At 52.3% G+C, this 23,602-nt stretch overlaps 1 protein-coding gene across 3 annotated transcripts in view; it reads right to left on the bottom strand.

The window, feature by feature from the left end:
* The window catches only part of CLMN (calmin), a 123,804-nt gene extending 102,598 nt beyond the window's left edge, over positions 1–21,206 (bottom strand). Inside the window, exon 1 of one of the 3 annotated variants that reach the window (XM_082448301.1) lies at positions 20,736–21,206. In XM_082448301.1, the coding sequence (XP_082304427.1) occupies positions 20,736–20,817 (82 nt within the window). In that variant the 5' untranslated portion in view covers positions 20,818–21,206. The remainder of the gene's footprint in view (positions 1–20,735) is intronic. The other 2 variants (XM_082448300.1, XM_082448302.1) reach the window with 2 other exon arrangements.
* Positions 21,207–23,602: the final 2,396 nt, after the last annotated feature.

Here is a 23,602-nt window from a genome sequence, read left to right as displayed (position 1 = left end):
AGAGCTGATACACGATGCTGAGGGCAGAGGGGTCAGGGGCGCCAGCTCGGGGTGCCAGGGAGGGCACCAACAGCGCGGAAGAAGGCTCTGGATCAGATGCAACAGGGAAAAGGAAAAAGCAGGACTCAGACGGGTAAGGGATACAAGGGTGAAAAATACAAACTCATATGAAAAAGACCAGAAGGGACCACACAAAACTAACAGCGGCAGCTGTGTTAGGGTGGTGGCCCCAAAATGTGATGGTCTGACTTTTATAACCCTGTGCAAACAAAACCAGCAATTGCCACAGATGATTAACCCAGCGGATACACACCGCTGTACCGTGCCAAGGGCTTCGCATACATTATTAATAAGGCAGGACTTGGTTTCCTCTAAGTACATTGGGGAACAGGGCCTGGGAGGTCAGGGGTCTCGCCCTGGAGCCCATGGCTTTTGTGGCACGTGAGGGCTTTGTTTCAGACAGCACAGCCTTCTGTCCTACACCTGCCCACTCATCACCACTGCCCACCAGAACTGCCCCACTGGCACCCTAATGACCATTTTAACTCTTCAACCCCAGAGCTTCTAGATCTGAGCCCCCTGAAGCCCAAAGAGATGGACCAGCGTGGGATCTACGGCCAGCGGAGAGAGGATTCCAGGTACGTACTTGATCCATTTGCTCAGAAGCCTCTGAGTTCCCTGCACCAGGTGCAAAGTCAAATCTAGACTCCAACCCACATCCTGGCCTCCGGGGCACAGGGCAGGGCAGCACCACCACCACCCCCCCAACTTGGAACCAGCAGATCAGCAGGGGGCGGGTGGCTGATTTGTCTCTGCGGCGTCCCATCACCAACAAATCTGCTAGACAGATGAAATGGACACCATCCACGGCAGAGACGATGACAACCGCAACTGGAATCTGTTGGGAGGGTGACAAACATCGGCTACAGAATGTTGAGTAGGGGGTGGGTGTGTGCAGAGCTCCTGCTAGCGTGGGGCTTTACCAACATCCTTTACCAGAACAACCCTGTGAGGAGGGCAAGATTCACCTCCATTTGAAAGTTGAGGCACTTGAGACTCAGAAAGGTGAAACAACTTGTCCAGGGCAGAGGGTGAAGCTGGAGCAGGTGAGTTTCTTTCCTGCGATGGAGTCAGAAGTCAGGCAGGAGACAGGATAAAAGCCCCCCCTAGAGAGTCAACCATAGGGCAAGGAAGTCAAAGGGGGCTTGGGGCTTAAAGACACTGCACAGGAAGAAGAGAGATGCAGGCCCCAGAGTCTGCACATTGAAGCATTAAAAGGCTCTCAGAAATCGTAGTCTAACCTAGCCCTGCCGAGTCGAAATACAATGCAGGTCTCGCGTGTGATGTTACATTTTTTAGTAGCCATGTTGTAGAAGTCCAACGAAACAGGCAAAATTCATTTTAATAATATACTTTATTTAACCTACTATATCCAAAGTATTTTCATTTCAACATCAAAGCAAAATATTTTCAAACTATTCATGTTTTACATTCTTTTTCCAAAAGTCTTCCAATTTTGTAAGTCTTTCCAATTTTCTTCTACATTTTACCCTCACAGCACATCTCAATCTGGACTAGACACAGCCTCAATAGGCACAGGTGACTGGTGGCTACCGTAGCGGGCAGCTCACCCCTCAGTTTACACCGCGGATACTGAGGTCCAAAGAGGTGACTGCATGAGGCCAGAGCCACGTGCTTGTTAATCGCAGTGCCTGACTCAGCTGGGGGATGAGGGTGGCTTAGCAGAAAGAACAACAGGTTTTGGAGCAAGAAATATCCAAAGCCAAATTCCGACCTGGCCGCTCACCAGCTGTGTGACCATGAACCTTGTACTTGACCTCTCTGAGCCTCAATTTCCCTCCTCATACAGTTACAGTGAGAATTAAATATAAAATACCCAACAGAGTTCTTGGCACACAGTCGGTATTCAACATGGAGACATGACAGTGATACAGGTGGTGAATATACTGCCTTCATCATCTGCATCTTCATCATCCCCAACCCAGAAAAATGAAGCTTGAAAGGAGCAGTCTGTCTCAGAGGCAGATCTGCCTGGACTGGGTCAGGGCAGGAAGAGGAAATGAGAGAGATGGGCGTGGCGAGAGGAGAGGACATACCCACAGGGCACCAGTACCACAGTGCCTGCTGTGCCCGAGGCACCCCAACTCTGGGAACCAGTGTGAGAGCTAACCCATGTTCTATCAGCGGTGGGGAGCCCCTCTTCAGAGCTGAGCCTATCTGAAAGCAAGTGATGGACTTCCCTGGTGGTCCAGTGGTTTAAGACTCCGTGCTTCCAAAGCAGGGGGCATGGGTTTGATCCCTGGTCAGGGAATTAAGATCCCACATGCCACGCAGTGCAGCCAAAAAAAAACAAAAGAAAGAAAGCGAATCATAGACTTTTTGGTCCCTGTGATAATGGCCCAGCGCCCCGATCTATTGCTTCGTTGAATGGGAAAAATCCAGAAGCTCTACCTCCAACTCCAAAGACATCTTCACCCAGGGTGGGGCTCAAGGGTTCCGCACACGAGGTGCTCCAGACTGAATAGAGCCCCCAAGCCCACCCCTGTCCTCTCCAGTCAGTAGAGCCGTGTCCATGAGCCATGCTCTTGCCCGCCTCAGCCTCTGGGTGAGTTGTCTCCTCTGCATGGAATGTCCCTCTCCCCCTTCCATCTGGCTAATTCCCATGTATCCTTCTCTTTTCAACTTAAAATGTCACCTTGTCTGAAAGCCCTTCACGGCACCTGCTGCAGGGTTCCCTTGTTGGACGCTCTCACGATTGTCCGCCATCACAGTCATCATTATATCCTGGCGGGACTGCGGGGACCGATACCCTGCCATAGACCAGAGATGAGAGCTGTATCTCCCTGGAGCCTGGGAGAGCAGCTGCCACCAAGCAGGCACTCAACAAACATCTGCTGCAAGTGGCCGTTGCGTGAAGTTCACTCAAGAACCAGAAGGGCTCTGGTTGGTTTGACTTGGAGAGAAAAGAGGCAGTGTTTTGGAAAACAAATAAACGTTGCAGCATCTGCACCTAACGCATTAAGTAATTTTCCACGGAATAGTCCAAAGGGTCATGCATTGTTGCGTCACGTTGCTGGACTCTTCCAAGAACTGGCGAGGATTTGGTTATAATGGACACAATTCACAGAACAACTATTACATCAACCACTGATTTTCCAAGAGCCTCAAAGCTGGAGGTTCCTCTCAAAGAGTCTTTTGAGTGAGGGGCACACGTAGTTACCATAGCTCCTCTGTGTACGAGAGTGGAGATGGCTCTTTGGAAAAGCACAGCTTCCCCCTTTCATCTGCATACATGGTGCCCTGTTAGTACTCAAATGGGTGGTACCACACCCCCAAGTGGAAGGAGATTTCGATCGTCACATGATTGGCATTTTTGTGGGCTCAACCAAGGATGCTAAACCTCCTGTAACACGTGGAACATCCCACCCAAGGAGGACCATCTGCTCCAAAACCCAAGAGCATCCCCCCAATACCTACACATTGTGGAATACTGGCCAGAGGCCAGCCCAGGCCATGTCCCCAGGGTGAAATGGCGGCAGAGAAAAAATGAGTCCAAAAGGGCGCTTTGTTATTAATGAGGATCCACTACCACCGTCCCCTCTGGGCCCTTTTCCCACCCACCCAGGCTGGACCAGTCACCTTCTGAAGACTCCAGCACATTCCTGCCTCTGCACCTTGGCTTGTACCAACCTCCTCCCTCACCTAGAGAGCCAGCCCTGTCAACCTCCACCTAACCATCCTCAATCTCCACCCAACACAAGGTCCTGCTACACGGCCAGCACCTTGCTGGATGGCTCGGCCCCCATCATCTCGCCCACCTCCAAGGGACTCCAGGCCTCCAACTAGACAACTTACTTAGCACTTGTCAACTACTGCCCTGTGGTCTCCATGACGTGATCCCCGAGTATAGACACCAAATCTGACCTCAATATATTGACTAAGTGATGGATTCATTCACGCCATTCAGTTGAACCCCTACCCAAACATCGACCACCATACCAACACAATTCCTCTTTTACTTTAAATTAAAAAAAAGAAACATTTATTCAAAAGGTCCTGATTAGTATCGGGCACTCAGCATTCACAGTTTCACTGAATCCTCCAAACAACCCCGGGAGGGCATTCCTGCGATTGAAGTCACATTACAGGTGGAAGAGATCAAAACTCCACAGGGACACGTAATTTGGCTAACGTCCTACAGCTACAAAGTGAAGGAGCTAAAATTCAAGTTCACCTCTGGTTTCCAACACCTCATTCTGCTGTAGACCAAGCAGGCTCTTCTTTCTCTGGTTTTGTTCTTATTGATCAACTGTGCTTACTCGATAAGGGCTGCGGGATAAAGAGGCATCATTTCCGGGGTTCTGGAGGGACACGTATTGATTCGGTCTTTACTGGACTATTCAAAGGGTGTTTCCCCTGAGCTCCTCCTCCCAGGTAATCCAACCCACTCAAAAATCTAGACTATCAAGTCAAGTCAGCCTGGCAGTGTCTGATGGAGGCTCAGGCAGGATAATCTTTAATCTTGCCATGAAGAATAGCTTAACTTTCAAAGCCTGGCCCCAGCCAATTCTCCCCCAGGTAGCCTGTGGCTTTGGGCTTGGGAAGGTTTTATAAAAGCAGGAAGGGTTCCAACATCAAATAATGTAGAAACCAAACAACCTGTTCCCTTCAGTGGTTTGGTTTTTGTCTCCCGAGGCACCAAGGCAACCCGTGGGCAGCAGAGGCTGCAGCTTTAAAACAAGAACAGCAAAAACAAGCGCATAAAGGTTAGCTCCAGGGTTCTGATTAAAACCCCACCTGTCAAGCTGAGAGGAGCTTTTAGCCCACTGATCAGGGTGTTGAGGCCTGGGGGAATCTCAGTGGCAAGTTCATGGGAGGAAGTCCTTCCACCCACCCAGATCCCTGACCCCCAGGCCTTGGGTCCCCAGCCCCAGGTAACCATAGTGTGTGGCTGGAAAAACAGCCATCAGGTGACTGAAGCCCTCCTGCTATTTTCCCGAGGTCTCCTGGTAACAAGTATTCAGCAGCTGGCTCTGGAAAACAGCCAAAAGGGAAGGGAACATCGCCAAGCAAGCATCTTCACACTTGGAATCTTCAAGGCTAAGGTGAACGCAGCACCCGCCTGCCAGCTTCCTCCGCGGCTGTCCCGAGACACTTGGAAAGGTGAGGGAGTGACTTCTCAGAGAAGAGGACACACAGAACACGGGCTCTAACTCCAGTCCATCTGGAAACTCCACTAAAACCTAGAGTAAAGGGATCTTGTCTGTTGGATGTATTGTGTATATAGAATAGAAACCTTCAGGATGGAAAGGACAGAAGGGGACACAGGGACAAATTCTGCAGGGTGGAGAGAAGACCAGCCTCTCATACCTGATTTACCAAACTCAAGAAATCTATATCCAAGTGGCAGCGAGAAAGGACAAAAACCAACCCAACATACAACGCGGATGTCCCAAAGGTTCAGGAAAGAGTGGTGACAGGTATCTCTAGAAACGCGGTTGGGATGGAGGAATGCAAAAAGAGGATTAGAGGAAAGAACCAGACAGGCCCTGGTATCCCTTCCCACAAGTCTCCTAGCTGGGGACACCGTCCCTCCTCCGTCGGGCACAAGACTGGAAGTTTATTCCCTGAAGAGGGTAAAACAGAAGGTCTCAGTGTGAATTGTACTCAAAACAGGCAGATTAAGTGATTTTACACATATTGGATGCAGACGACCTCCCTGCCCTAAGCCCTCTTCCTTCTTTCAGCTCCCAGACCCCCAGCCCTTACCCCCGGCAGCTTGGCCTTGACCCTCCAGACAGGAGACTGTAAGACCCTTCCGTGGGGAGTCTGCCCACCCAGCAGGAAAAACTTAAAAATAGTGACATCGGGGTTCCCTGTGACACAACCCACAGGGCACCCATCAGAGGAGCTCTAGTCAAGGAGCCCTGCCCCCTGTGCTCAGAGCCTGCAGGATTCTTTTTAGTTCCCAACTCTTAAATATGAGTAGCCAACCAAGGACTGTGAATGAGTCAGCCAGCTAAAGAAAGAAGTTTCTAATGTGAAAGCTCCAGACCAAACAAATGCAGTAAACAGAGGGAGAGGCAAAAGGAACACACACATTTCAGCACATCCAATGTGCATGGGCAGCTCTCAACCCTCCCCGTGTAGTCTCTCCTGTAATCATTGCAGCTCTTGAGGCAGACATCAGTCTTATTATTCGCATTTTGCAGACAAGGTGTTTGAAGAATAATGAGATTAAATAACTTGCTCGAAGTCACAAAGCAAGGAAGTGGCAGAGGTGAGATTCAAACCAGGCCACGTGGCTCAGTGCTCTCAACCACTGCCTTTCAAAGCATCACCCCGGCCACCACTGTCCATCATCACTATTGTCAGTGTGGAAGAGAAGATTCTGGACTTCTCTTAAGAATAAGAAAGAGCTCTTCATGGGGGGTGGAGAGGGGTGTGGTGGGATGAACTAGGAGATTGGGATTGACATGTAGACACTAATATGCATAAAATAGATAACTAATAAGAACCTGCTGTATTACAAAAATAAAATAAAATTCAAAAAGAAAGAATAAGAGAGCTCTTGCAAATTAAAAATGTGGTAGATTAAAATATGGAGTATAAAATTGATGCAATCTCCCAGAAAGTAGAGCAAAAAAGCAAAAGGGATGGAAAATAGAAAAAGATAAGAAAATTGGAGGATTAGTCCAGGAGGACCAATATCCAAACACAAGGAGTTCTAGAAGATTAGAGAAAACCAAGGAGTAGAAACCATGATGGAATAATCCAAGAAAATTTCCCAGAACCGAAAGACATAGTTCCAGATGGAAGAGTCTCACTAAGAAGAGCTCAGCATGACAGATGAAAAGAGGCCAGCACCAAGGCTGGTCACCCTGACGTCTCAGGGCACTGGGGACAAAAAGAGGATTCTCTAAGCTTCCAGAGAGAACAAAACAAGCCACACAAAGAGTCAAAAATGGCTTCACGCTTCTCAACTGCAACCCTGGAAGCCAGAAGGCAGTGGAGCAAGGCTTTCAATACTCGGAAGGAAAATGATTTCCAACCTTGAATTTGATGCCTAGCTAATCTAGCAATCAACAATTAGTGGAGGGACTTCCCTGGTGGTGAAGTGGTTAAGACTCCATACTCCCAATGCAGGGGGCCTGGGTTCAATCCCTGGTCAAGGAACTAGATCCCACATGCATGCCGCAACTAAGAGTTCATGTGCTACAACTAAGGAGCCGACGAACCGCAACTAAGACCTGGTGCAACCAAAAAAATAAATAAATAAATATTTTTAAAAAAAAGAGTTAGTGGAGAATAAGCTGATTTTTCCACGTGCAAGTTCTCAGAAAATTCACCCCCTAGGCACACCTTCTCAGGAAGGATGTGCTCGTGTATTCAAGGGACGAAGTCATACGAGGCAGACAGGAAATGGCAGATCTGACCCAGGAGAGAAGGGAACCACAGGTGATGATGACAGAGGGAGCAGGTAACAGCCAGGTCCCAGGTTTGGGGGACAATGAGTCCAGACTGGAGACAGGTCAGAGGATCCTGAAGTGCTCGGGAAGAGGAAATGGAGAGGATTTACCTGATGCATCCAAACAACGTGAGAGGCTGTCCAGAACACTAACAGACTTTGAGGAAGAATTTAAGCACATATGCCAGCAACAATAGACAATTTTTAACTCCAAGGAAACCAGAAAGTACAGCAGGAGAAGTGATCATAATTTACTCCACGACAAAGCTCTGAATCTCACTGATCTAGTACGAACAGTGTAAACCCCAATTACTGATCTTACCAAAATTATGATGACAATATACCAGGAAGTTGGGAGGACAGGAAAGAGCTGAGGTTAAAAGAGGTAAAAAGGAGACCCACGTCCTTACCTTCCATAGTAGGAAATAGGAGCCTAGAACCAAAAACTCAAGACAAAGGAATACATGCATGTTATTTACAGACATGGAAGAAAATACCAAAATCATCCTCTAAAACAGGGGTCCCCAACCCCTGGGCCACAGGCCCGTGCTGGTCTGCAGCCTGTTAGGAACCGGGCTGCACAGCAGGAGGCGAGCGGCAGGCAAGCGAGCGAAGCTTCATCTGCCGCCCCCCATCGCTCGCGGTACCGCCTGAACCATATCCCCCCACCTACCCCCGCCCCGCCCCGGTCCCTGGGAAAATTGTCTTCCACGAAACCAGTCCCTGGTACCAAAAAGGCTGTGGAGTGCTGCACTAAAATAATTTGCAAGCGATTGCCTCTGGGAAAAGGGGCAACAAGGGGGAACCACTGTTTTTCATATAAACCTTGGAGAACTATAGTCTCATATGACTTGGAAAAGGCAAGGGAGAGGGAAACTGACATTGATGAAGACATGTGACATCACCGAATGTTCTCACAACTAAGAGAAGTTGGGTTTATCCCCCTCTTCACCAAAAAGATATTGTCAGGCTCAGACTATCTACAGCTAGGCAATACTAAAAAGAGGCTAAAACTTAAACCCCAGTTCTGCCAGATCCCAGAATCTACACTTTCCTTTTGAGTCTCCATTCATATATTCAACCAATATGAACTGAGCACACATTGAGCCTGGGACAGGAGGCTAGGCCCTGGGACACAGTGGTGGACAGGACAGGCCCCAGGGACCGATCCAATGAGCCTTCTGGTCTACCAGGGCAAACCAACAGTCAACAAGCCACCACTAATAACAAATCCAAGTGCAGCAGTGCCCACCCTGGGTGGTCACAATCTATCAAGGGTAACACTTGTCTGGTTCCTGGCCTCCCCCTCTGCCAGCCCATCATTGGTCCTGTGGCATCATGGCACCTCATCCCCCCACCGCCCCACAAGTGAGTCATCACATGCCACTACTTAGCTCTTGTCCACAACACTTCTGGGAGCTCAAGAGGCCATCACCCAGGCCTGCCACCACACTGCCACCCAGGTCCAAGGCCCTCAGCTTTGATTTGGAAGGTATCATGTTTCGTTTTGTTTTAGATCAGAGTCAGGCTCAAAGGCCAGACTGGTTCTCCAAGGGAGAGCTCCACACACACAGTCCCTTGTGTACATGAAGGGAAAGTGAATAACCTTGCACAGACCAGCCTCAGCAAGTGCTGGTGGGTATGCAGGTCCAAAGTCCCAGACACCAAAGTGTGGAAGGAAACCTCAGACTGCTGCTCACTAGCTGTGGGACAGGGCAAAGCGGTTGAACTCCGCTGGGCCTCAGTGTCTGCATCTGTAGAGTGGGGCTATGACACCAGCCTCAGAGGGTTCCAGGAGAATGAAAATGATGTAATGGAGATGGCTTTATAATCTGCCATGGCCATAGTACGGCCCAGGATGAGGATGGCAGGCTGGTTTCCCACGGCTGCCTCCAGTCACCTCTGCCATAATTCAAGGTTACAAGGATTTCGTCTTCTCAACCTCTGAAAAGGGGATCCTTGTCCCTGCAATTCCCAGATCTGCCCCTGGGAATCACTAGTCAGGAATCATCAGTTAGGAATTTAGACTTGACTTTGTCACAGTGTGAGGAGCGTGGTATGTCCGTGACTATAAACAGCAGAGTCACCGAGCCCACTCTGATAAGAAGCAATACCCGAGGCTGGCTGACTGCTTGCCAAACAGCCTTTAGCCTGGCCCAGCTTTCTTCCTGGGTTGCAAATCAAGTGCCCTGTCCACAGCCAGCGGGGCCTTGAGCCAGGGCTCATCAAGTCTCTCCCCTCCCCCAAGTCCACATCCCATCAGTCTCCGCTCTTAACATCCCCTCCCCGCAACTTACTCCCTCTTCCCAGACTTGGTTCTGATTCCTGGTTCTACCGCTTACTAGCTCAGTAGCTTGGCATTCATGACACCCTTGCTCAGCCTTAGTTTCTGGGGGGATAGATAATAATGCCCACCACAGGGGTTATTTGGAAGATGCGGTGCAGGATCCAGCAAGGGGTCAACCCCCATCCCCCAGGCTCCCCATAATCACAACATCAATGCCCTATAACCAATTAAGACAACCCCTGACTTAGCTGATTTTTATAGAACCTGTACTCTATATTATACATTTTACGACAGCAATGCCCCAAATTCTCTTTAGTCACTCAAGCTGCGTCTTGGCGAAATCACCCTGACAAGGAAGGGGCCAAGCTACAGCACAGGGGAGCCTTTTAGCTACACTGCCATCTTCATTGTACCACGTGTTTGGGGAGTTACTGGAACATTCGATTGCAATTCATCCTTGTTTTATAAAAATAAGTAGAAAGAGAAAAAATGGAAGTGTCATTATCAATGATCACTATTGGTTTCATAAACAATACCATGGAGCCGATGGAACCAGAGCAATGAAGGTTATGGGGTGACCTTCAACTAAGCAGAGAGGGGAAGTTCAGGAAAATACATGAAATAACAGACGTGCAGTGTGATGTCATTCAGCCACACTTAAACAGTGAGGCATGATGAGAGTTTTCCTTCCATCCTCTGGGAATTTCAGTTCCTCATAATTGTATGTTTAATGCTTGATGTAATGTAGCCAAAAATCAGGAACTGCATATCAGCCAATCCTCTAATGATGCTCTCTTGTTTTCTGAATAGACTTTGATATTTCACATGAAATAGAAGAATGTTTATCCAAAATATTCCAGACTTGACTCACTCGGGGTTATCAGCATTTCTAGAGTTCATGTATCTCAACTCTAAAACAACACAAGGATTAGAACAGAGATGTTATTGGTGTCGGAGCGTGTTGAATCCCAGGGTATGTACCTGGAGGCTGCTGTGACATCACCCGCTTCCTGCTGGAAGGAAGCGGCCAGGACATAGGCCACAGGGCCAGCCCATGACATCGTCCCCTGGTTATTCACAGCCCGGTGTGTATCTCGGATCACAGCACTGCTGCATTTGGACCTCTGGGCGGAGAGTCTCTGTAGGCCCAGGCAGGCGCCCTCTCTTGTCCGCTCAAGTCCTGCCCTGCTGCCCTTGGTCAGGCAGCCTTCCCAGGTTCCACAACCGAGCAGCGCCAACCCTGTGACCAGAGCCCAGGTCTCTGCACTCCTGGCTCAAACTGAGCTCAGTGCCACCACCCTGGGTGTCCATCACATTCCCACAGAACCTAAAGGGTACTCCAGGTGTGCAAATGTCCCCCAGATGTGTCTCTTCCAGGAAAAAGGAGAAGGCTTGATAAGCCACTTGTAATTCATTCATGTATCAGTTTCCTGTTGCTGCTGTCACCAATTACCACATTCTTAGAGGTTTAAAACAACACAAATTTGGGCTTCCCTGGTGGCGCAGTGGTTGAGAATCTGCCTGCCAATGCAGGGGACACGGGTTCGAGCCCTGGTCTGGGAAGATCCCACATGCCGTGGAGCAACTAGGCCCGTGAGCCACAACTACTGAGCCTGCGCGTCTGGAGCCTGTGCTACGCAACAAGAGAGGCCGTGATAGTGAGAGGCCAGCGCATCGCGATGAAGAGTGGCCCCTGCTTGCTGCAACTAGAGAAAGCCCTCGCACAGAAACGAAGACCCAACACAGCCATAAATAAATAAATAAATAAATAAATAAATAAAATTTAAAAAAAAAAACACACAAATTTATTATCTTACAGTTCTGGAGGTAAGGGGTCCACAATGGGTTTGACAGGCTAACATCAAAATTATCAGCGGGACTGTGTTCCTTGAGGCCCTAGGAAAATAATCCATTTCCTTCTCTTTTCCAGCTCCTAGAGGCCGCCTGCATTCCGTGGCTCACGGCTCCTTCCAGCAACGGCATCGCTATGACCTCTGCTTCCATCAACATATCTCCTCTCCGACCCTCTTGCCTCCCTCTTATAAGGATGCTTGTGATTGATGGGACCCACCTGGATAACCTGGGATCATCTCAAGATCCTGTACTTAATCACATCTGCAAAGTCCCTCTTACCTAGGAAGGTAACACATTCCCAGGTTCTGGGGATTAGGATGTGGATAGTTAGGATTAGGATAGTTCAGCCGACAATAGTCTGGCAAACAGTTCTGGCGACCTACCCCGTGTTGGGGGCTGGCGGGACAAAAATGCACGCACTCCTCTAGGGACCTACTCAGGGCTGGGCGGCAGGAGGTCCAGGGGAGGTGGCTGTGAATTCCCCCGAGGCAGGGTATAGGGAGGCTGCCGTAGGTGCGGCCACGGTCATTCTCTGCAGAAGGAGCCATGCAGACAAAGGTACAGGGATGAGAAAGGAGTGGTTTGTGGGATAAACAGGATGATTTCCGGGTGCAGCTGGTTGATTCCAGAAAGGACAGAAGTGAGGGTGCCCAGAACACACAGCAGGGTTTCTGCCTGAGGGCAAAGAGGAGTCTGGGTAGAGGACGGACTTGGCGAGGGAAAGACTTCCGGATCTCAGGGCTGAAGCGGGACCCGGGAAGCTGGAGGCAGGAAAACAGTGGTCCTAGCAACTGACAAGGAGAAGGTTCGCAAAAGCAGGCAAGAAAGGAAAGGTGTAGATGAGAGAGACGCTTGAGGATGCGGGAGGTGAGGGAGGGGCCGGTGGAGGAGCCCATCCGAGGGCTAACTTATTTCACCACCAAACTGTCGGGCCATCTCTGTGCCCTCTCCCCACCTCGCCCCAGTTCCCAACAAGAAGGCCACAGAACGCTGCTGCTTTTTAAGTATGTCATACCATAGAAGATTAAAAATAGTTTAAAAGGGATATAAATATTGCAAAGGCTCCTGCCTACTTGGAGGGCCCCCCAGGAGGGGGAAGCAGGAGTGGGGCATGACGTCATCGGATCCCCAATGTCTTCCAGTTAGATCCCCCAGTTCTGCAGGAGCTGCTTGACACCAGAATGACTCCAGGGATTCTGCAAAATTCCCCAAATCCTCCCTGGCTTTTCCTGGTCCTCGGGGCTTTGGACCGTCACCTCCAAGAAGCAGTCAAGGGGAATGCAGCTGCATGGGTCCTCTGGGACCCACCCCCCTGCACTGGCCCCCCCAACCCTGGCTGCAATCCCACCAGAGAGGCCCCTCCCAAACCCCTACCACACTCCCCTACCCCCTGGTTCCACACTGCCTGCCTTTGGGATTACAGGTTTTTCCAGGCCTGCCTTTGGGATTACAGGTTTTTCCAGGCCTGCCTTTGGGATTACAGGTTTTTCCAGGCCACCACCCTTAAGGCTGCATCACGCCTCCCCTCCCCCCACACTCCTGGCTGCACACACCGTGGCATCCTCAGTCCTAAAATGCTCATCTTAGCCTCATGATGCTCGTGTCCGCTGTGTTCTAGGGACTCCCAGAGTGTCCCATCCATCCCTCCATCCCAGCTCCCAGCATTTCCGGGAGGACTCAATAACTATTATTTGAACAAATGGCCAGGCTTCCAGTGGGGAAGCCCATTTCTAAAGCAGGCGCAGAACCCACTCCAGGCGTGCATCAGCCCTCTGCAAAGAAGGCTGGGCTGTTACACATGCAGCGACCATTCACAAACATCTCCTACTGGTCATATGCCCCGAGTCTGGGTCTAGAATACAAGGTCCCTGCCACCCCACAGGAGGCTCATCTGGATTCCCACATTCCAAATGGGGCAGAGAGTAAATATTTTTGGTTTCGTGGGTCTCCTCTGTCACAACTACTCAATTGCCATTGTAAGTGCAAAAGCAGCCCTGGATAATATGCAATCAAATGGGCATGGCTGTGTTCCAATAAAACTTTATTCCCCAAAACAGGTAGCCGGCTGGATCTAGCCTTCAGACCGTAGTTCACCAATCCCTGGTCTGATAGGAAAAAAAAATTAATAAAAGCGAAGCAGACAGACTAGTGAGGGAAAAAAACTGTGAAAGACTCTTTCAAGCCACACTTGTGATTTTTGATGCTGCCTCTAATTCCTTCTGTGAATGACACAATCCACCACTGTTTTAAAAAATAAGAGGTGCGGGGAGGGGGTGGGGGAAATAAGAAAAGGTTTCTATGGGAACCGGGAGTTTACTTTTAATGGTTCAACCACTAAAAAGAGAATTGCTTTCTTTTTCTCTCTTCCCCTCTGAAGCGGAGCAGGCGTGACCTCTGGCTTGTTGGGCAGGACTATGCCAGTGCCTCAGCTGTTCCAGGCAAAAATTAAATGCCAGAGTGTTCCCCGGGTCTGGGAGGGCGGTTAACGTAATCTGGGCCTCTTGGGCAAAGGGTTGTTTCCCCAGAGCGCTGGATCTGCTCAGAAGCCTCACCTCATCCCGCGGGACTGCTCTGATGGAGTCAAGGTCAACCACGACCGTGGCCACTAACAAGGGATTCAAGGAGAAACCTCTTCCGGGGTCTGCCCTCTGGATGGAGGGCTTCCCTCTCACGGCTGACAAACCCTTTCGGTGAGGGGCTTCTGTTTTACCTGGTCTCGAACGTTCCTCAGCACAAATGTGCATGTGCAGGACGTGCCCCCCTCTGCCCAGTTTGCCAGGACCGTGGGCAGGTCCCTAAACCTCCCCGAGGGCACCTTCAACTCTGCCCAGCTGGTTCAGAGTAGGTGTCCCAGGCCTTTCCTGGGCTCTTCATAGAAACCATAATTAATCAGCCAAGAATAAACCAAGAAGGTACATCATTTACCCACATGTACTTTTACAACAGAGCTCAGGAACTGCGACCTTTTCTACACAGAACCCTTAGTGGTAGTGAGTCTCCTGAACCTGGCAGTGAAAAGAATTCAGGAACGCAGGCAGCTGTGCTCAGCGGTGCCCAGAGCTACACGACGGCCACCCACCCATGTGTTCCGGGGGCTGGGATGACGATGGCTTTACGTGGGCATCTCTGTCCAGGTCCCACCCTCCTTATACCACCTTCGGCGGGGGTGGGCCATGTGAGCCCCTGAGAGTCCAACCCTCTGCTTTTGCAGATGTGAAAACTGAGGCCCCGGGAGGGGAAGAGATCTCCCAGGATCCCACAGCAAGTCAGCAGCAAAGCCAGGACCCAGACCCAGGCCTTCAGCTGCCCTGTCCTGGCTGTGTCTTTCCCAGCTGCTCAAATGCTCCACCTGGAAAGGCTGCTCGAGAAGAATCCACGCCCGGAGGGAGGGATGCAGCCAGGGCTGGAACACAGCCTTTTGTGGGCAAAATCCAGAGTTACCTCAAAGCCAGTGACCTGACTCCAGCTGGGGGGCTGAAAGCAATGTTCTACATGCTGACTCATCCTTTAGAACCAAGCACACAGCCCCTGGGCTGGGCCCTAATGGGAAGCAAGTTCTTGGAGGACGGTGAAACCTCTGAATTTGATTTTCTTTGGTTTTTATACAGAAACCTCCAGCAGCTTGCTGTGCCCTCCAAGAGCTGAGGGAGACAGAAGCAGGAAAGATTCTCTCTTGGCTCCTTGTTTCCTCTGGATGCTGGATAACTTTGACCACGGCGACATCCCTAATCCCGCGGCTGTCTGCACAGGAGGTCTAGAGGTTTGGAGATAAGAATCTAAGGACTGGGAAGGGAGGGTACTGGGTGCGGGGAGTGGGAGGGGAGGCTGGTGTGGCATCTCGAACCAGACCCCAGAGGGCCTCGCCCATCAGGCAAAGGGGCTTGGACTTGACCCAGTAAACCAGTGCAGCCTGACCTTTCTTACATGCCGGCATTTCTGGGCACGATGCTATTAGTGCGGGGTGAACAGGAGCCGCCCTGGGCCCGCAGGTTGGCCGTGGAGACCCGCTGAAGGCATTAGCAGGGACGTGTGCTGGTGGCTGGGTGGTGGGTGGCTTGAAGGAGGTGACACGAGGCCCGGAGCCATAAAGAGGTCATTGCGGAGTCTGGGCAGGCGTGAGGAGGGCCTGGGCTGGGCCTGGGCCGGTGGAAGGAAAGGAGGAAGTGGGTAACAAGGCACGGGCCCATCTTGAGCACGCAGGCACAGTCCTGCCCCCGAGCCTGCCTTCAGGAGATCCCAGCCACCTTCCTGCCTACCAGGTTGTGCAGCACGGAACTCATGCAGTCAAGTTTCTGCTCTGCCCTCGAGGTCTGGTTCCAATGCCCCCACTCTGAGAGGCCCTCCCAGCTCCCAACCCGGAGGCTACCAGCTCCTTCACCCGTGCCGCCTTTGCCCAAGATTTACAGAGCCAGTGGGATGAGAAATGCAGCTTAGCCTGCCCCAGGTTCAAAGCCCAGCTCCACTTACAAGCCCATGACCCTGGGCAAGTCATTCTACCTCTCCACTTCTGAAACAGCCTCAAAGGCTTGCAGAAAGCATTAAACACAGCAGTTTGCGCCGTGCCTGGCACGCAGGCTGCTGGAAGTCGGGTTCACTGTTACTACCTCTGTTTGGCAGTCGATTCCAAGTGCCCTGAGTCACAGTTTCTGTTTGCTAACCCTGGGTGGTACCGCTTCCCAAGAACTTCTGACTGAGGGAGACGCTGAGGCAGAGGGAGAGGGATGATGTTCAGGGGGCTCCAGCCGGCGGGGCCCAGCTGGCAGCGCCGGACACCCCTACCTAGCTGGCAGCGCCGGACACCCCTACCTAGCTGGCAGCGCCGGACACCCCTACCTAGCTGGCAGCGCCGGACACCCCTACCTAGCTGGCAGCGCCGGACACCCCTACCTAGCTGGCTGCCCCAGAGGTGCAGTGGGAAAGCCTTATGTGTGCCCAGCCTAATCTAACTCCGTCCACCTCCAACTCTGGCCAAGTCGCTCGGAACAATGAGGTCAAAGTTCACAGCATCAGACCCAACAGGCGCCAGAGCAACAGGAGACGGTCCCGAACTGAACGGACGTCTGTGCTGCCAGAAGCAGAAAATCCCAACCCCGGTCTGGCCGGGTGCCGTGATGGCTTCACGCTCCTTCAAGGCAGGGACAAGAACCAAGTCTGCATTCCCTGGTGTCTGCACGATGCTAGATGCTTGGCACATGTTTGCTAAGCTCAGCAGAGAAGGACTGTGAATCCTGGGGGTGGTGGAGGCTCCCTACAGAAACGGGAGCATCTTCCAAACCCTGGCCTGACACCTGCCTTGGACCAAGAGTCAGGGGACCCCGGAACTGGTGGAGCATTCAGCTGGACCCTCAGGCCAAGTCAAAGAGGGAGCGGGGACAGCCAAGCGGCCTTGTCATCGGAAGGGCACCGGAGCCCCTGCCGCCCACAGCCCGGCTGAGAACTAAGGCACAGACCTGAAGCGCCGCCTCCAACCTCAGCTCTACCCCATGAGGCTCCAAGGAGGTGGGGGCCACCGGGCGGAGGCTGTCCACATCCCGCAATTCCACATTCTCCCCTCTGAAAAGGTCAACAGCTGGGCCGCCCCCGTTTCCTTGCGAAGGACCCTGTGAGGGTGGCACAGGCAGCTTCGCCCAGATGGCCATCCATGCTCCCTGCCAGGGAGTCCTTCATTTACAGACACTTTTATGAGCCATCGAAGTGAGCACATCAAGAGGACTTCATGTGCTCATGTGTCAGGTACAGCGAGTTGTCACAGCCCTCCTGGGAGAGGCCACGCTTTCTGCCCTGCTCCCGCCGACCTGGGGGATGGTCTGGTGACATCACAGTCATATTTGCATGGATTCCACAATTCTACAGGGCCACAGACAAAAGCCTGATGGAGGCTGGGGATCCGCCTCAGTCCCTATGATGGCAGATTTGTGAAATTCCCCTGTACCCAGCGTCCCATCACCACGACAACTGCTTCTACCTGTGCTCGCGAAAGAAGCACAGAGCTTGAAAAACAACCCTTCTGCCTGGACTCCTGACTACCACCCATGCCGAGTTCAGATGAACAAGGCCCCCCGCCCATGGCCCACATGTCACCCAGATACGTCCAGGGCCGGCCAACACCCACCAGCTGGTTTGGGCAGACGTTCTAAGCATGGCGAGGGCTGCCTTCTGGACCCAGCCCTTTGGCTGGACTTCCTGAGCACCACAGAGACAAGGAGAGAAAATGGTTGTTTAGCATCCTTAAGAGACGGGGATGCCAAGGGAAAGATGGAGAGAGACAAGACAGATTCCTGGCCCACCGCCTCTCCTAGCCCCTCCTCAGCGACGCTGGGCAGCAAGTCCACAGCGCCTGCCGGGACTGACAGCTCCATCCACTGAAGACAGCCCCCAGCTGCAAACCACCCAAACGTCCCTCACCGCAGAACAGATGAACAAACTGTGGTACAGCCTGGATGAACTATGAACAGCCTGGATCTAGGGCTGGGAGCGAGACTGACACAGATGCTGGGCACTAGGGGCCGTTAGCAGGTAATGAAAGTGTTCCCCAACTGCATTGTTGGGATGTTTGCACAACTCTGCAGAGTTACTAAAAATCATTGAATTATAAACTTAAAGCAGGTTGAATTTTACAATATGTAAACCTGCCTCAGTAGTTTTATAAAAACTCTCTTAAAAAAGGAGCTACTGATAAAAGCAAGAAAGTGGATGAATCGCACCAACATAATGTGGAGCAAAAAAAGGCCATTTCAAAAGAGTATATATACTGTGCTATTCAATTTTATAAGAAGTTCTAGAGGCAAAACTACAGCAATAAAGATAAAAATAGTAGCTGCTTTGTTGGAGGGGGGGAGTGGGAAGGCAGACAAAGCATCCATCCGGGGTACTAGAAAACTTCTACATCTTGATCTAGGCAGTGGTTACACAGGTGTATCCATACATAAAAATGTGTTGGGCTTGTACTTGAGATTAATGCATATTTTATATACATGTACATAATCATTAATATACATAAAGTTTAAAAGTTTATTTTTTTTAAACGGCAAAGCCCATTGATGTTCAAATTGCAATTGGCAATTGCCTAAAAGTGAGGACAGTTCACTGGGAGCTGAGAGAGAGGAGCCCACTCAGTGAACTCCTACCCAACCCTCAAGACCCATTTCAAATTGTCCCCATTGAGTGAAGCCTTCTCTCACTGTTCCAGGTGTAACTAGCTGCTCATATTGTTGAACATCCCTTCACAAAAGTCGATCTCCTTTTTACCGAGAGTTGAGGAGTGCAGGAAGTTGTTGCACCAAGAATTGGTTCGTATGTGCTTAATAAACACCCACTGATTGCCTAAGACACACACACACACACACACACACACACACACACACACACAACCTGACAGCCCAAACCAGATGCCATCTCAGCAAAAGATACTAACACCCACCCCCAAAATAGGATGTCAGTTTTCAGGCAACAGGACCCAGACGTGAGGCTTATCGAAAAAGATCATTTTCAGCATCTCCAGCTCAATCCTCCTTGCTTTACACAAATCACAGCAGAAAAAATCAGGGGAGCCCAGAGCAAACTCAGTTTCCAGTGTCCAGTGCACTAGGCTCCCCTCCTCCCCACTGCAGGTCACCTCTGCCTGCACTGTCCTTGCCCAGCCTAGGGGTGGAGCAGGCCATGTGGGCTCCCAGGAAACATTTTATCAGGTGTAATGTTTAAACTTGACTGCCTAGTCACCCCCCAAGACTGCACCCTGCCCGCTGGGGCTCTCTGCCCTCCAGCAGTAATGGCAGGGCACCTGCTTGGGATGAGAGGGGGGGAAACACCGCCCCACCCCCCTCTCTGCCCAGGCCTCCCAGCTCTCTCTGAGCCGCCCCCTGACCCTGCAATCTCTAGAAACCCAAGCCGGCAGAGGAAGCTTCTAAACTTCCCTGTCCAGGTCTATGTGGGTGAAGAGAGGCGGAAGGTGGAACTCTGTCCAGTTCTGCAAAGTCCACATATGAAAAGAGAGAGGCTGGAAGTACACCTCCATGAAAAGCGGCTTTCTTCGTGTGTGTGTGGGGGGGGGTGGTGCATGGGTTATGGGGTGATTGTTGGTGAATTTTTTCCTTTAAATATGTTTGTGCTAAGTTTCCACAATGAACAAACTCCTCTGGAAGATAAATTCGTTTCATCTGTGGCGGCAGACCCCACCACCACCACCACCAGCCCTTGTCAGACCTGCCGGCTCCCGAGAGTCTCTTTCACCTTGTCTCAAGGCAGACACAGGTCCCACCGTCCCGCGCCGGCGGGCGGGCCTCTCGTCCTTACCCCACCCTCCCACCCCCGCCCGGGTGACCCCCGGGCCAGGGGAGGGGCAGCTCCCCGAACAAAGAGGCCGTCTGACCCCACCGATCCGTGCCTCTGACCTCTTTCTCCCGCGTCCACCCCAAGGCGCCGCGCCCCATTCAGTTCCCCTAGCCCCGGAGGTACTTAGGAATTGTGCGAACTCAAACACACACACACACACACGCACACACACACACGCGCGCACACACGCAACCTCACTTTCTCCTCCCCTCCCTGACCTGGGTCGCGCGCACACACACACACGCACACACACACGCACACACGCAATCTCACTTTCTCCTCCCCTCCCTGACCTGGGCCGCGCACATACACACACACACACACACACACACACACACACACAAACACACACATACGCACGCACACACGCAATCTCACTTTCTCCTCCCCTCCCTGACCTGGCCCGCCGCCCCCAAGGGCCCAAGTACAAACTTCTCCAAACTCGCAGCTGCGGCTGGAGGGGGAATCGTGACGCCCCCGCCCCCCGCAAGCAAATGGGATGCTCCCCCCCGACACACACACACACACACACACACACACACACGTGTGCCTCCCCGCCCCCTGGGCCACTGTTCATTTGGCCGGGGCGGCAATGCCGGGGTTTGGGGGAGGGTGTCTCGACCCCCTTCCCCTCCGTAAGTGACAGGACCCGGTCAGGACGGGGCAGGGGGCGGCGCGGGTCGGGGCTTCCTCGGTGGGGGTGGGGGGAGCCGCTCCCGGGGCTCCCGAGCTCCCCCGATCCGCGCCCCTCTCCGGGGAGGCTCGGCGCGTTACCTTGAAGGTTCTGGACTCGGATGTCGCTGATCTGTCCGATGAGCTCCTCGCGCTGGAACCAGTCCCATTCGTGCGCAGCCATGAAGCGCGGGCAGCAGGGCCGGGGCGCCGGGGCCGGGCGCGAGCGGCGGGCGCGGAGAGCCGGGCGGGCGGGCGTGCAAGCGGCACGCACCCGGCGAGGGCGCCGCGGAGCCGGAGGAGCGCGGGCGCGGGCGGGGCGCGGGCGGGGCGGGCGCGCGGTCGAGCCGCCCCCGCCGCGGGCGGGCGGCGGGCAGCGGACGGGCGCGGGGCGCCTGGCTCGCGCTCACTCCCCCATCCGGGGGCGGGGGCCCCGGGGGACGAGGGGGAGGGGCGGGGAGGGAGGCTGGACTCCGGCTGGTTTCTTTTTTTTTTTTTTCCGGGGTGTCTGTTGCTTGGATTGTTTGGTTGCAGACGGGTTGGTAATGAGGCGCGGGGTCCCGGCCCTCCGATTGTGATGTCTCAGGGGGCGGTGGGCCGGGTGACGCAACCCGGGGTGAGCCCGCGGGTCCCGGTACCCGGGGGGGCCCGCCCCCTCTCACCCTTACTCCCAGCTCCTCCTCCCACCCCAGCCCCGTCCCAGATAGGAACCTGACACCCACACCCTTCTACCCCAGGTCCTCTGCCCCAGCACAACTGGGGGAGGCAGCACCCTGCGGAGGGGGGGGGGTCCCCCAAGCCGTGCCCATCCTCCCCCAGGACACCTACCGGCATCGGGAGGGACTGGGTAGGGGGCCAACGAGTGTGGAGATGATGTTGGGGGGATTCGCTCGTTTGTCTCCAGATTGGGGACTCGTGGAGAGAAAGACTTCTTTCCTGGGTCTGGATATTGGGAACCTTTTCCCCGGGGATCCAGTCCAGAGATGACCCCAGATTCTGGGGAGGAGGGAGAAGCAGCTGACACCCCGGGAGCTAGGGTACCCCATGGAGTCCAAGTGAATCTTGGAAGTGACGCTGAATCTCCAAGTGACCCTCTCTGGGCCTTTACTGAAAGTGAAAAATGAGTATGGGCCTTTCCAGTGGGGTGTATTTGTGTGTGTGTGTGTGTGTGTGTGTGTGTGTGTGTGTGTGTTTCTTCACTGTTTCTTTTGAGTCTTGAGAGTTCCAGGATCTTATCTTATTTGGTGCTCACAACGCATACCTTAGGCAGAGTTCTTTACTGGTTTTTAAAACACAGAAAAAAGGAGGCTTTGGAGTCCTGGAATTTGCCGAAGGCTGAAGAATGAGCTAGGGACGTGAGGTCCCAGCCCCCAGCTCAGTACTCTGACCCTTTCCAGAAAACAAATACCGACACACACACACAGAAAGAGAGAGGAGAGGAGAATGGCTTATATATGAGATATTCCAAGAGAGAAAAAATGAGCAGGGCTCAGTGAGCATTTATGTACATGGGCCGTGTTCATCATTACCGTATTCGTGGTACTGAAATACTGGAAACCCAGATGGCCTACTTCCTAATTAACAAATAACTAGGGAGCCCCCGCTGATAGACAGACCCTGTGCCTTTGAGGCATGGCCCTAAGTTGAAGAAGTCTTACCTCAGGCAAATTCCTGGGACCAGTGGACTGCCAACAAACAAAGAAACCAGACAACTGCAAACAGAAGTGAGTTCAAGGGAAAAATCCTCTTGGGATAAGTAATTGGGATGGGGAGAGGGGTCAGCGAAGTTCTGAAGACTGACCTTGGAGCTGAGCCTGAAGGATGAAGGGAACCACCACTGCGACAGCAGTTCGGGCAGGGGGTCAGTGGAGACATCCCCGTGGCACAGCCAGGGACATGGCTGCCCGCGTGCACTGCCTCTGCCGTGGGGGGCGTTTATCCAGAGGGCGAACGGGAATCTGCTGTCAGGGTGCGGAGCTGTAGCTTGCTTTTTTCTTTCTCCTTGTTCTCCATTTGCCAAGTTTCCCACCACGAGCACATATTTTTACAATCAGGCAGAAAACCAATACGTTCTCTTTTAACCTCTGGAGGCCCTTTCCAGGAGTTCCCAGCCTGCCCCAGCTCACCTCATCTGCGGGTCTGGGAGCACAGTGGAGGCCCCGTGATGCCAATGGGGACCCACGGGTGTCCGAACACATGCCCCCAGGCTGAGGCTGGTGCTGCCTTCTCCCTGATGTGATTTAAAAGTGCATGGTCATTTCACACTCCAGGGGGCAGGGTCTGCTTCTGTGTCTGCAGAGTAGGGTGCTAGAAGCCAAACCTTACCTAATTTTGCCCCATCGGCTAGCCATCTCCTGTTTTTACACTTCAATTTATTTTGCATAATTGTTATGGGCTGAAGTTGGGCGGAAAGTCATATTCTTTTCCAAGTAAAGAACCAAGAGAATCAGTCTTCCTTGACCTTAAGATCTCAGGGAACAGAAGGCTTTAAACAAGCGGTGTGGATGTTAGCTGCAGGGATGGGCCATTTTTCATGATACAACGATGTCTGTTCCTGTGAATGAAATGCTGCATCTTTGGGGAACATTGCATAGGTGGCAACAACTCCCTGGCAGGGAGGGGCCACGGTCACCATTGATGGAGTACCAACTGTGTACTGGATGTTGGATCACCAGCCCAAAGAACTTCCTTCTTTGCATCAAAATGGAAAGAGTTTTAGGTGGTTTTTAAAGTGGGATGGGAGCCTGAGTCAGCCCTGAGCGTGAGGCTGGCCACTACAAGGTACTTGAATAGTCATTGAACCAATGTGTCAATATCAGCGCTCTACCCTTCAGTGTCTTCGGACTCTGGTCCTCCCCGACTGGTCCCTGTGCCACCTCCTTGGCCATCAATCCTGGTTTTACACTTTTTGACCACGTACGGCAGGTCATGGCCACACCTGGTCACCTCCAGGCTTTTACTCATTCTCC

The sequence above is a fragment of the Balaenoptera physalus genome (genome assembly GCF_965194825.1).
Source record: "Balaenoptera physalus genome assembly, chromosome: 2".
Taxonomy (NCBI): Eukaryota; Metazoa; Chordata; class Mammalia; order Artiodactyla; family Balaenopteridae; genus Balaenoptera; species Balaenoptera physalus.
Note: the sequence above shows the minus strand (reverse complement) of the source record. Positions and strands in the feature narration are given on the sequence as shown.